Source organism: Melanostigma gelatinosum (genome assembly GCF_949748355.1).
Source record: "Melanostigma gelatinosum genome assembly, chromosome: 11".
Lineage (NCBI taxonomy): Eukaryota > Metazoa > Chordata > Actinopteri > Perciformes > Zoarcidae > Melanostigma > Melanostigma gelatinosum.
In genome coordinates this window covers 21,659,287-21,672,188 of record NC_136644.1, presented here as the reverse complement: position 1 = coordinate 21,672,188, position 12,902 = coordinate 21,659,287, and the positions used below count along the sequence as shown (strand labels likewise).

Here is a 12,902-nt window from a genome sequence, read left to right as displayed (position 1 = left end):
TTTACGGGTTATAACAAACGAATGGATGATAACCACACAGACAAGTGAGGAAATGACTTCGCCTTGGCTCACAAAGGCTGAGTGCGAGCTGCTTCACTAGCTGGAAGGTTAGCTCAGTGGCTAACGAACTTGGAAAACATCTCTGCTGCTGCAGCACACACGGCACAGTTCACAACAACGTATAGCTTCACTGCAGAGGCAGCTGGAACCGTGAAGTGTTCCCGTTAAAGCTCCGATAATACGCAATTTCTCCTCCTGAACGAGGTATTATTTGGTTTAAGCAAACAGCAGAGGGAACTGAAAGCTAGCATGAGCTAGCAGGCTGACAAAACATTACCTCTCCCATGTTGGTAAAAACAGAAATATGCCTCGAGTCGCTATTTAAAAAAAAATGCATTCTTAACATGTCCCCCCCCCCCCCCATTAAAAAAAATACACAATGTGTACAAATTAGCTTGTGCCACTGTCTTGTCAAGTCAGACATATTTTTTTTCCGGTCGCGTTAACGTTACACCCCCGAGCGGAGAGAAAATAAAAAGGTAAAAGCACGAACCTTGCAGCTGAGCCCCCCCGTGCTGTACGCAGGGTAAAAGTAATTGCAGTATTCCGAGTAGTATGTTGATCCACGTTTTCCTGTGACAGTGGAAGTCCTGAAGCCCCGCCATGCTGCCCTCTCAGCCTGCAGCCTGCCTTGTGTTTCGCTGTGCTGGTCTTTCTTTCTCTCACCCAGCAGCAGCAGCAGCAGCTCCCTCCCTCCTCTGTCCCTCCCTCCCTCCCCGCTCACACACATCGGACAGGCAGCACTGACACTTGCAACAATGTTGCTACCGTGTCTGTTGCTGAAGGTAAAACTAAATAAAGCCCCATCATGCAAAGATACACATGTAACGTATAACGTACCCTACAGTGGTGGAAAGGTACTCAACACATTTACTCAAATGTGAGGTACTTACTTTACATGAGTATTTACATCTCATTGTACTTTATACTTTTACTTTAATGTACAAAAACACATTACATGCCTGTATTATATGATACATTACTACCTACTACCACAAGTACAATTTTGACATACTTGTACTTTGCTACTTACTTATGCTACTTTATACTTGTACTCCACTACATTTCAGAAAGAAACATTGTACTTTTTACGAGAACCTTTTCTTAGAATAAAGGGTATATAAATACTTTGTTACAGTAGTATAAGTCCTCCATAAAAAATGCAATACAAATATAGAAATGCAGTACAATAAAAGCCGATTGTACTGCTTCCTATCATATTAGAATATGTCCATTTTTTTAAATGTCAAAAGTAACTAGAAGTGTGAAATACTTCTAGTTACTATTACTACAAGTCGCCAATAGGATAATTTATAGTATCAGTAGTCTCTCATACTTGAGTAAATGTACTTTGTCACTCTCCAACACTGCTTAGTTAACTTTGACATATAAAAACATATACCGGTATGCTACTAATAATCTACACTTACACTTTGAAAGAAGCCATTCTGCATCATGACTGCGTTTACTTTTGACACTTAAAGTACACTTTGCTAATAATAATTCTGTACTTTTCAGGAGTGATTTTAGACCATGGTGAGAAGAACTCAAGTACTTGTACATTTTGCTGCTATTTTATAATAGTATCATTACCAGACACTTTGGCCCCTTTTCTGCAGGACCAGTACTTTCACTTTTGATATTTGAAGTACAGTTTGACAATACTTTTACCAAAGTAAGGTTTTGAATGCAGGACTTTTGTTGTATTGGTACTTATAATGTACTTGTCATTTTGTAAGCATCTGTATTTACCTTACTTGAACTTTGAGTATACCTTGCATGCAATATGTATGCACCAGTTCAGTGTTATATAATCATACGTCTTTCCGTTAGGCCTATACTTTAGGCTAGGTGAAAGTCTTTACTTGGCCTAATGATGGCATTGTTCATCCCAAGACACGTTCAGCCAAAAAGCTTCAATTAACAGTCGTCTTTAAGTGAGAGACGGCGAGGTAAGAAATATGCACAACCCTCTAGGAGTGCTTCTAACATTCGGCATGTCAAACACATGAATCAGTGAGGACAGGTTGGGCAGGTACACACATGCACATACACTCGGGTTGCTCTCCTGTGGGTGGGGCAGTTCCAGCTCACAAAACTGCTGGTAGGCATTTTCAAATAGTTTTTTTTCTGGATCATTGTTGCGCCAGTCACCAGAACATTTCTAACAACATGTAAGAACACCGCACATGTTATCAGTAGATTATCCTTATCCGGATGTATAACCGATCTTTTGCATTTGGTTGCATTATAAACACTATATACATGCAGTATGCTTCGATGGCCTGCAGATAAAAAATAACTTGCACTAGGCAACATCATAAATAGAAGAAAGTCACGACTCAACCTAGAACTATCAATACGTTTGCCTGTCATTCATCTGCTGGAAAGGAAACTTAACTGGTGAGTAAGACGAGACGAGCACATTTGAAATGTAAATCAGCAAACCCAGACACACTGGTCTTGTCAACTAGGTTACTGAGTAAACACTCATTGCATTGGAATCTGGTTTGACGGAGAAAAAAAAAGGGAGGAAAATAAGCAGCACAAAAGTCATTCTCGACAAGTCATGACAACAGGTTTCCTTTTTTTGTCCACAGTGCGTAGCTCTGAAAAGAATGTGCCTTTGTGACACATTTGGTGATGTTTCAGTGGTCATTTCTAAAGACTTGAAAGCACAAAAGGAAGGAGGCTTGGTGTAAATAATACATTTGTAAACACAATACGTTTTAGAATGAACACAACTGCAGAAAACGGCTCGTCCAACTCAAAAGGGGACATTTTATTTGCGGCACCATAAAAGAGGTTCTGCAAAACGTAAACGTACTTTAAATATTTACAGCATTTGTACACATAACACATCCTGTGCAATTAAATTCTCCTGATCACTTTTTGTAAACAAAGAGGACTGGATGTTGCTTAAAAAGGTAGAAAAAAAAAGAGCACAAGGATTTGATTCCAAACCATCTGTTTGAACCATTTAAATGAGACCATTGGCTTCACAGATGTGTGAGGTGTAGATTACCTTCCATCATCACAGTGGAGCTTTCAGTTTTCATGCCAACAGGTGTCCCAAAAGTCAGGCTTACTAGGTTGTGTTCCTCACAGAAGCCCTTCACCCTTCACAGCCGTTCATGCTTGGCGCTGCTCTTCTCCGGTTGCACCAAAGCAACATATCGGCTGATAAAAGTCCATCTGCCACGGCAACATTACGGATATCCGTCGTTAATCAAAGCCCATAAAAAGGCCTGGTTTTCAGTCTAACACACAGAACATGAACTGTGACTGCTGAGACCAGGTACACTGGCTTCAAACTGAAGCTTTAACACATATTATTTAGCTTACTGCGACCCATGAGCTCTGGTGAAATAAAGCTTTTAGTCCATGTAGTCAAAATCCTCCGGGATCCCAAAGGCTTTATCGATGCGGCTGTCGTCAAAGGAGAACTTCTTCTTCGTCCATGACTTGATGGCAAAAATATTGTCTGAAAACAGAAATGTAAATCTTTGTTTAATGAGCCAAAAATACACAGATGCAGTGTTACAGTATCATAGATAGAAGAGTCAGTCCAGGGTGGTTGAGTCAAAGAACTCCTCGGTCTCGTGGCTCATTTGGTGAAAGCAGTTATTTTTGACTAAATATTTGATTATTGCTTTCTGAAAACGGAACATTTCCCACCAGTGACCATTTAAGAGTTAACTTAAAGCGATTGGGGGGATTGTGGTCGAAGGCCTTAACGAGATCGGGGGCATTAATGGATACCAAAGCAAAGTGCACCAGCAGTTTGCATTAACATCGTACTCAGTGCAGACTTGATGCCGTAGATCTGTCAAAAGAGAAACTGAACTGTTGTGTGTTGAGAAAGATTCCTGTTTGAGACTTAATTGCGGTTTAATTTTCTCTCTTTATTCATTTCTTCAGTTTCTTTGATTCAACCAATATCCTTGATGATGAATGCATGTAATCAGCCACGGCTCTTTCCTGATACACTGTATGAAGTGTGCACAAAGCAGATCATTTAGAGTACAATATTTGTTGAATTTGATGATGGTGTATTTACCTCGATGTATCCGATACAAGTCAAGTTATACAAGCATAAAACTTCAAAACACATCAGTGTATTAAGTACATAACCAGTCTCATATTTCAGTCTGTCAAGTCTACAAGTAGCCTAAATAACGGTTTGTTTTACGATCTAACACGAGTTTCTCTGCCGCGAGTGGAGAATCAGGAGACAAAGCTGTGGACGCGTCACTCGTTTAAAGAATAAATCAAAAAGCTTCCTGTAAGTTAGCGCGAGTCTTATCAAGATCTTAAATCAATAGACTCTGAATTACGCTATTAGTAATGCCTTTCACTTGAGTCCTGTTGGATCACTGTAATCCAGCTTTGATATGACAAAATGCAGTTCAAGTGCAAGCGATTAACTGTGTGTGTGTGCTTGTGTGTGTGAGCCCATCTGTGTGGGTGCTTGTGTGTGTGAGCCCGTCTGTGTGGGTGTGTCTCAGTGCGACGAGGCGTCGCGTTAAAGCCGCCCAACTTCATTTTTTTAAAGTTGCAGCCACAGGCGGTTCAATGCGTTTAGTGGGGCTGTGACTCGAAGCCTGCAGAAGCTGAAATAATGCCAGCTACATAGCAATTATAGCTGTGCATGTTTAATATTTTATATGCAATCACACAAAGCCACTCCCTTCAACATGAACAGAAGATTAAGCTTTGCTGTGTTGACTTCGGTGAGAATGCACCAGCGCAACGAGTGTGTGCTAAAAAAATGCAGCTGATTGACACACAGCGGATGACATTGTGCTTTTAGTGGTAAGTGACAGCTGAGGACATTACAGCTTCTAGTAAAAGAAGTACACATTGTACTTGTTCTACGACAGCTGTTGTACAAGGTGCTGTTAGGAAACACTTCTTGTATTTGTGAAGTCGTGTTCACCCTTAGGCGAGGGAAGTACAACTCATGAAAGAGGCAGAAATGACTCATACTTTCTTTAAATGAGGATAATTCTATGGAAGTGAAGCAAACATGCGCCAATGGAAACTGACAGCGTGACTTTGTGACGCAGTTAGAGGCAAGGCTGACCCTAAAGAGTCAAAACACCACAGGCCCGGCTGGTTACCATGATCCCCAAAAGGTCAGCTGTCTTTCAGGTTGCCGCTCAGGTCAATGAATGCACACGGGGCACCCGCGTGTTGCAGGGAGGTGACATTTTGGACACAGAGTGCCCTGACAGCTCGAGTGCTTCAAACAGTAATGGATGCAATAAGACCTGCCAGCGCTGAATATTCAGAGGCAACAAGCCTGCAACTATTGATCAGAGCTGCAAAGATCATCAATCAATTAGTCCATCCACAGAAAACTAATTATTTGAGGTTTGTTCGCAAAGCAAACATGTTAAATGTTCGCTGGTTCCAACTCATCAAATGTGTCGATTTGATGTGTTTGTTTGTCATTTGTAACACTGAACTGAATATCAATGAAGGAATCTGAAAACGTCATATTGTTGCCGTTTATTAAGAACAAATAATCTGCAGATTAGTTGCAGCACTAGTAATCATTGTTTAATCTGCCTGAATAGTTTCTTGATTAATCAACTGTTTGGTATATAAAACATCAGGTAAAAGTTATACTGTAATGTAAGACAAAACTAGCAAATTCTCACATTTGAGAAGCTGAAACAATCGAATGTTTTGCATGTGTAAGGATTTTAAATGATTAACCGGTTTCCAAAATAGTTGCCGATCAAATGATTGATTAATTGTTGCCGCTCGATTGCAGACGTATTGAAAGTGCATGACAGAGAGAAGAGGGCTCACCTGTCCACCTGGAAACGGCTTCTTTTGCTACAACATTTGACTTTCCTGCAAAACAAAACGTATGATCAACATGTGCATTATACAGTCTGTGTGTTCACGTTGCAAGAGTGAAATATGATTTACACCAATGGACGGAAAAAGACTACAATTAAAATGTTATGGTTTCTTTCATTTGATCAGGTAAACGTACGGTCAGGTTTAGATTAAGGCATCAACTCAGGTCTGTGATTAAAGATTAAAGACTCCTGTTGGACAACGAAGCCCTTTCAAAAGATGAACAGTAAAATGAGTTGCACTAAATTCCGCCGCGTGTGTAAAGACTGAAAAGAGTCGTGTTACAGATGAGAGAAACAGAACATCAACGTCCATCTTGTGTTGCAGATCTACAGCATGTGTGCGTTCATGAAAGAAGACCTGCATGCTGTGCGATTGTAAAAACCCGCCAAACAAATAAGCTCTTAATGTGAAAGCCCAGCTGACAGTCTGATGAGCTCAGAGAAGAAAATATGTTCTTGTGCAGTAAACTGAACACGGGACAGAAAACACATGGGGAGCGTGGACGTAAATGAAGCAGCAAACAATATCCTTGATGGAGGGAAGTGACGTGGTGGTTGGGTAGCTACAGCCACACTGGATGAACATGTTTACTGTTAAACTCAAGTGGACAGTTTACAAAGAGCCCATCGAGAAACCTCACAGGGAGCCGAACACCGCGCTCTGACTGGATCGCTCTCAAGTCTAAAGTGACCCTAGAACAGCAGGTAGCAAACAAACAAGTCGCTAAGCACCTGGAACAATCACTTAAGGAAATAACATTTATCAACGGACAGTTATGTGGCTGCTTTGCAGCAGGTTTGGCAGATTTCTCCCCGATTTGTCACTCAAAAAAAAATGAAAACACACATTGATAGATAGCAGCTTGCAGGGAGTTAAATATCTTCTGATCGTGGGCCTTCGTAAATCGAGATGACTCATTTTATAATCTGGTGTCCGTGGCCAGATGTTGAAAGGGCCCCTGTTACATAATCCTATGAAATCAATGCAGACAACATAATAAATATCATGCAAAAAATACTGTCGGACACATTTACCGATAAATAACGCCACCGTGTAACACATGGTGGTTCACTACAACCCATACATCACAAAGGAGAGAAAGGAAGGAAAGGAAAGACGATCGCAAACAATGTTTCCTTTGGTAAACAAGTCATTTAAGAATTCTAAATGCTTCCCCACATAGAGTCATACCTGCCGTGCACATGCCTGTGGCTGAGTGTTTTTTTACAATCACCAGCTTGTTGGTATCGATGGGAGTGGTAGCCATCGTCAAATATTTTAAACCTGACGAATCCAACTAGAGTCACTCGTAGGAGCGAGCGTGACTCGTACCGACTCAGCCTGCAATGGCTACGACCACATGGAGTTTAGCACTGATGAGGATTTCCTACCCGGCTATTGGGTTATTATACATCACTGTTTGATATTTCAATGTCTTTATACATCGTGCCTGTAAGGTGTCCTTGAGTGCTTTGAAAGGCACCTTTAATTAAAATGCATGATTATAATAATTTAAAGGGTTTATCTAAATTTCAATATTTTATATAAGGAAATAATGTTTTTCTGTTCAGATAGCCCGCCCCCCGCCCCCCCCCAACCCAATTCTCCTGGGGTTGGACTTTGGAATCAAACAGCTGTTGCAGTGATTACACTCTGCAATAGGTTGATCACAGGCAGAGTTACAGCAGCGGGTCTGACAATGTGATCATGAAGTCATTTCTCTGGTGTTTTGGCACCGAGCAAAAGAACACAGAAAAAACATTTTTTTGTATTTTTACATATCGACCATACTGTGTGTAGAGAATATTTAGTCGCTACACATGTGGCAGCAGCTGTGGTTCACTTTCCATTTACACTTAAATCAAAGTCAAGAACTAAATTCTATGAGAGATTTTGGCCACAATAATAGAAGTGCACTCTAAGCATTCAGCTACAGTCCCAAACTGAAAGCTTACCGTCAGCTGACTGTCAAAAGAGAACAAGCTTGTAGGTCCAGTGGCATCAACTGATTCCACCTCGTTAGATATGCACGAGACTAATCAGAGCTGGGCGTCTTTGGTCAGTGATCACAGGTGACTGTGATGTTGTATCTGTACTTACTCATGTCCTCGATGACCTCGGGGTCACATTCTCTGTACTTCTCCACCTCGGCCTTCAGCTGAGTTCGCTCCTCTCTCAGAGCCTGCAACTCCTTCAGCTGAGAGCTTCTCTCCTTCTACACACACAGATCATTTAAGCATTTTACCGGCATGATTAACATGGATTTGTCATTTTTATGTTTTATAGCTTTCTGTTCGAGGTGTGGAAGCACGTGGGAAATATTCTTACTGTATCTTGACGTCCCACTGTCGCTTTTTCAAACGCTTTCTGCACGGACAACTTCCGCTGCTTTGCTTCAGAAATCTTTAAAGTAAACGAGTCTTACATCAGTCAATCAGTAGCAAATAGATGTTTTCCTGTATTCTCCCACAATGCAATGTTTGAAGTGTTGGAACAGTTACTGACAACAACCCATAATCTCCTGACCAGAGAGCAGAAGCCATCTTGCATTTAAAGCTTATAACTGTTTTATGCAACCTTAAAATCTTAATTGCTCACGACTGCTCACCGGTTCATTGGAGGTTAATGGTTTACTGACATTAAAAGCCAATTACAATGCTGTAAAATGTACCGTTAAAGCATGCTCTATGATTAATATCTCAGAAAGAAAGGAAGCTGTGTCATTCGTTTGTAAATTACATTTATAGAGCCAACAAACCGACGGTGTTAACAGGTGATATAATGTCAACCGTCACATTCCACCCGAGGACTCCGTCGCCGCCCTCTCGCCATCTGTATGCCACCGAGACCAGCGTCTCTCTCTGTGTCAACTCATCTCTCACAACACGACAAGAGTCTCAGCATTAAGTTAGAAATAGGGATCACTGTTTTGTTTTTGTATTTGGGAATGTCTTCGTTTATTTTGAACATTCAAAATGTGAAAATATAATGAAAAGTCCATCTACAATCGAACCAGTAGCACTTCCCATTCTTCTCTTGGCTTTCTATTACCAGAAGCCCTCTCTGAGCCGCGCTGACCTCATTTACTGTAAACTACAGCGAGCCGTGTCAGAATCAGAAAGAGAAAACGCAGCCTTTGGTGAAAATCTGCTTAAATCTGTCTTTCATAAAAATTCATCGTCAGCTCTGGAGAGATGCTGTACATCACGGGCTGTTCAGAGCAACACGACCTGCATCGAGCGTGTTTTCTTTGGAAACATCTGCAGCTTGTCACCTGTGTTTGCAGCGCCTCCAGTTTGTGCTTGCGAGCGTGCAGAGCCTTGCTGGGAAAGGCCCAGTAGTAGTTAGACGTTCCCACCCGTTCACAGTCCACCATGTTGTCGTCCACCAGGCTCTGCAGCACGTCCTTCACAGACATGGGAGCTTAAAGCGAGAGAGAGAGCGAGAGAACACCTCCTACATTAAACACCCACAATCCTGCAGTTGCTATTATTACACTGCCTTCCCAGCAGTTGATTATTGATTTGTGCATGACCGATTCATAGTAGAGGTGTGATTGTTATAAGCTTGGAGGACTTCAGGCGATGTAAAATGCATCTGGTGTTGGATACAATATTGCATTCTACTCAGGATCTAAAAACGACAAGTCAGCGTCGGGTCTCATTTTTACTGGCAAAGCGTAGCACTCGAGTGTTCACACGACTGAACCCACACATCTGCATCCTTTGTGGCCGTTTCATGCTCATCTGAGAGATCGCTGCGTGAGATGATGTAATAGAGCAGCAGCTCCATCTTGAACAGTGTCAGCTGTGAAATGTGATCCTCCCACGCGCTTTGTTCAGCCGGTCCACTGTGAAACTGAAAGAGCTTCTCTGCTGCGTTAAGAGCTGAGCGGAGTCCTGAGAGGATGTTGAACAGCAGCAAAATGAAAGACACTCTGGATGGATGTGTGTGTGTGTGTGTGTGTGTGTGTGTGTGTGTGTGTGTGTGTGTGTCTTCAGTTTTTTTTAAATGGGATTCAAATAGCTTTTTTTGTCCATTTTCAACTTGGGCCTTCTAATGGCTGCCAGTGTGTTATTAGGACTCTCGACTTCATTTAGCTGAGATCACTCCCACGGCCCCTTTTCCTCACATGTTCTCCTCTTCGACAGAAAAATGTGCCCATAACACAGATCTCTTGTTCCCCCCCCTCCCCCCACCACTCAGTAACTACATCATGCCCAAGTAAGGTGGACAAAAACATGTGCTTCTAATCACAGCAACACGATCCAGTTTCTCCTGATTAATCTTATGTCCACTTTAAAACTAAAGTCCTTCTCAGTCCCCCCCCCCCACACACACACACACACACATAACACAGCTCTGTTCCTCTGCGGGTCTTACAAATCCACTTTATTTATAAATGTTCCCTCAATACTCATGTCTCCACATTGACGTCGAGGGAATGCGTTTGCTTTGAAACAAAAAGCTTTCAACTGCACTGTGAGATTTCTGCCGTTGACATGTCTGGTTCGGCTTAAACAGGCTAAATACAGTTAAGATAGCAAACAGCCAACCCTGGCTGCCATGGTCATGTTGCAAGCATGTCACCACAATGTTTTCAAGAATGCAACAATGTTGACACCGACTTTGTGGTCTTTGAAAATAAACTGATGAAACACGACAGTTGGTTCTATTCAGAATCTTCTGAAAACAAAATCATACTTTTTATTGATATGAATGTTCACGTATTGAGGTAACACAACTATGTTTATCAGTCCTGATTGTTTTTATTTAGTTCATATCCTCTTAGTCGATTAGTAGTCGTTTTTTCATGCTGAATTACTTATTTCCAAGAAACGTATAAGCACATCTCTCGTGAACACAAGATTTAAACTGGTGCTTTTGTGCAATGTTAGCTTGGATTGAGCCCTTCATGCCTACATGTGAGTCTTCTCCACAGAACCAAACACTGGCGGTAGCAAGAGCCTTTAGCATTTCCACATCACCTGAAAGCCACGTTAGTTCTCCCACATGCTTGGAAAGGGAAGCGTGAGTGGAGAGGTGTTCAGATACAATCTGCCAGCTCACCACTAGATGCCTCTGAATCCTAAACACTGCTCCTTTCAGTCATGGCTGACACTTCAGGGTGTACAGCTGCAGACTTTTCAGATTAAAGTTCATGTTCAACAACTAAAGTGTAGCAACAATAAAAGGCACTCAAACTCAATGACATGAGACCAGTGTGGTAAACGGGCTAAAACCGCAAGCAAAACAAAAAAATGGAGGGGGAAAAAAGACATTTTAGTGCATTATGCTCCTGTTCAGACTCAACTCCCACATTCATGTTTTTCTTTTCTTAAAATAGAGAGATGTCTCTACTAACCTTTAGATTTATTTAATATATTTAGTAGAAGCCAGTGAGGGAAACCCACAAAAAGGCCTATATTTGTTGGGCAGCAAACCTGAACACCGGATGCGCTGCACACAAGTTAACAGAGCATTTAAAAAGTCTTGATGATGTGTTTCGACTAAATCGGTTGATCATTACTCACTTATTCCCTTAGTCTTAGGGGCGATCTTCTCAATGTCTTTCAGCTGAAACACATCTTTCTACAAAGAGAATAGGAGAACAAATTAAAAATATATTTTTTTGTCTTTGTCATAGTATCATACAGAAATAAACTATTTAACTTATCTCTAATCATATCTGTAAGTCTGTAATGGAATGCCTTTCCAAGTATTTTTTTTATTCATCACCAACCTAAAATAAAATAAATAGTGCATTTCTGTACTTTTAAATTTTTGCCTGATTTTATCTAATTTTAGATCAACTTTGTTGTATTACTAATATGTTAATTGATCAAAATGACTCACTCAAGCATCAAGTCGTTTCAGGTATATTTATGTTTTATAGTTGTTTGCATGTTGGCTTTTGTCTCCCTCACAAAGAGGGCTGCCTAATATAATATAAATATATATAACATATAATTCAATATTGGCGACATGAAAAGCAATGCTCTTTTTTTTCAAAGAAAATAAAATGCACAACAATACTAACTATATATATGTATTCATTAGCTTTTGAACCACAGTGACAGTGTAACCGACACAGCACAGAGGGGACATTGTGGTTTATATGGTTATTTTTAATATGGGTCCTACTTCAAACCTTCAGCTGGACTCCTGCAGAGGGAAAACTCACCGTTTCAAAGAAAATCTCCATCATGCGAGTTCTCTTCTCCTCCAAACTAAGTCCTTTCTTCTTTGACTGTAACAGATTTAAAGTAACATAAAGCCTGGTTAATGCCACTATATCACACAGCAATATAAACATGTGCACGTGGCAGTAAACACTGTGTGAAGGGTTGATTCTCCTAGATTTGCACGTCTGTGCTTCTACCTCATTGTTGTTGTACTACAGCTTCCGGCCACCAGAGGCAGCACCGAACAACAATGTACTCGGCGAGGAAGATATTACATATATTGTATTATCATCGATACAGATCCTGAATTACGGTCAATATTGACCACGTGGCACGTACGTGTATAACTCTAAATATCAACTTGGTGACGTTATTTACGGTTAGCAGCTAACTGACGCTAGCGCTTGGAGCTAGCTTGGTAATGCTAGGTTGTCTGTGAGAGCACTATCGCATCAACAGCGGGTAAAGGTGAACATCTGCTTACCATTGTATTGCGTTGGCTGTGCCAGCAACGTCCACTTGCATGAATGGTTTGCTTTACAATATGTTTTATAGCGATGTTATGTTTGTAATCCAAATAGGAAAGAAATAATTTGTCCACGACTGAAATTCCCGCGGAAGACGGTCACGGGGCTTTTGCTGCTTTCAGTGATCCTCGTAAACTCCACAGCTCTCATGTTGAGTATGGGAATATAAGTTTATAACAAACACATTTTGCCACGGTCAATATGCTCAGTTTAAATATTTTAAAAGCTACTAGGCACGTTCTGTAAGAGGGTA

At 41.1% G+C, this 12,902-nt stretch overlaps 2 protein-coding genes across 3 annotated transcripts in view; both read right to left on the bottom strand.

The window, feature by feature from the left end:
* The window catches only part of tmem131l (transmembrane 131 like), a 29,432-nt gene extending 28,719 nt beyond the window's left edge, over positions 1 to 713 (bottom strand). For both annotated transcript variants that reach the window (XM_079279048.1, XM_079279049.1), the window contains exon 1: positions 554 to 713. In XM_079279048.1, coding sequence (XP_079135174.1) covers positions 554 to 665 — 112 coding nt within the window. In that variant the 5' untranslated portion in view covers positions 666 to 713. The remainder of the gene's footprint in view (positions 1 to 553) is intronic.
* Positions 714 to 2,869: 2,156 nt separating this feature from the next.
* mnd1 (meiotic nuclear divisions 1 homolog) lies at positions 2,870 to 12,750 on the bottom strand. Its single transcript, XM_079278768.1, has 8 exons — positions 12,607 to 12,750; positions 12,122 to 12,187; positions 11,472 to 11,529; positions 9,212 to 9,360; positions 8,266 to 8,340; positions 8,038 to 8,152; positions 5,881 to 5,925; positions 2,870 to 3,544 (listed from the first exon to the last, which is right to left on the bottom strand). Exons 1-8 carry the CDS (start codon positions 12,607 to 12,609, stop codon positions 3,438 to 3,440), a joined length of 618 nt encoding a protein of 205 aa, XP_079134894.1. The 5' UTR covers positions 12,610 to 12,750; the 3' UTR covers positions 2,870 to 3,437.
* Between the last annotated feature and the right edge of the window lie 152 nt (positions 12,751 to 12,902).

Bases quoted from the DNA above. Each gene is read 5' to 3' on its own strand.
- mnd1 (XM_079278768.1), bottom strand. The intron at 8,341-9,211 runs GTGACAAGCTGC...TTTACTTTAAAG, and splicing joins TGGAGGCGCTGCAAACACAG to ATTTCTGAAGCAAAGCAGCG. The intron at 5,926-8,037 runs GTAAGTACAGAT...TTTGTTTTGCAG, and splicing joins CGAGGTCATCGAGGACATGA to GAAAGTCAAATGTTGTAGCA.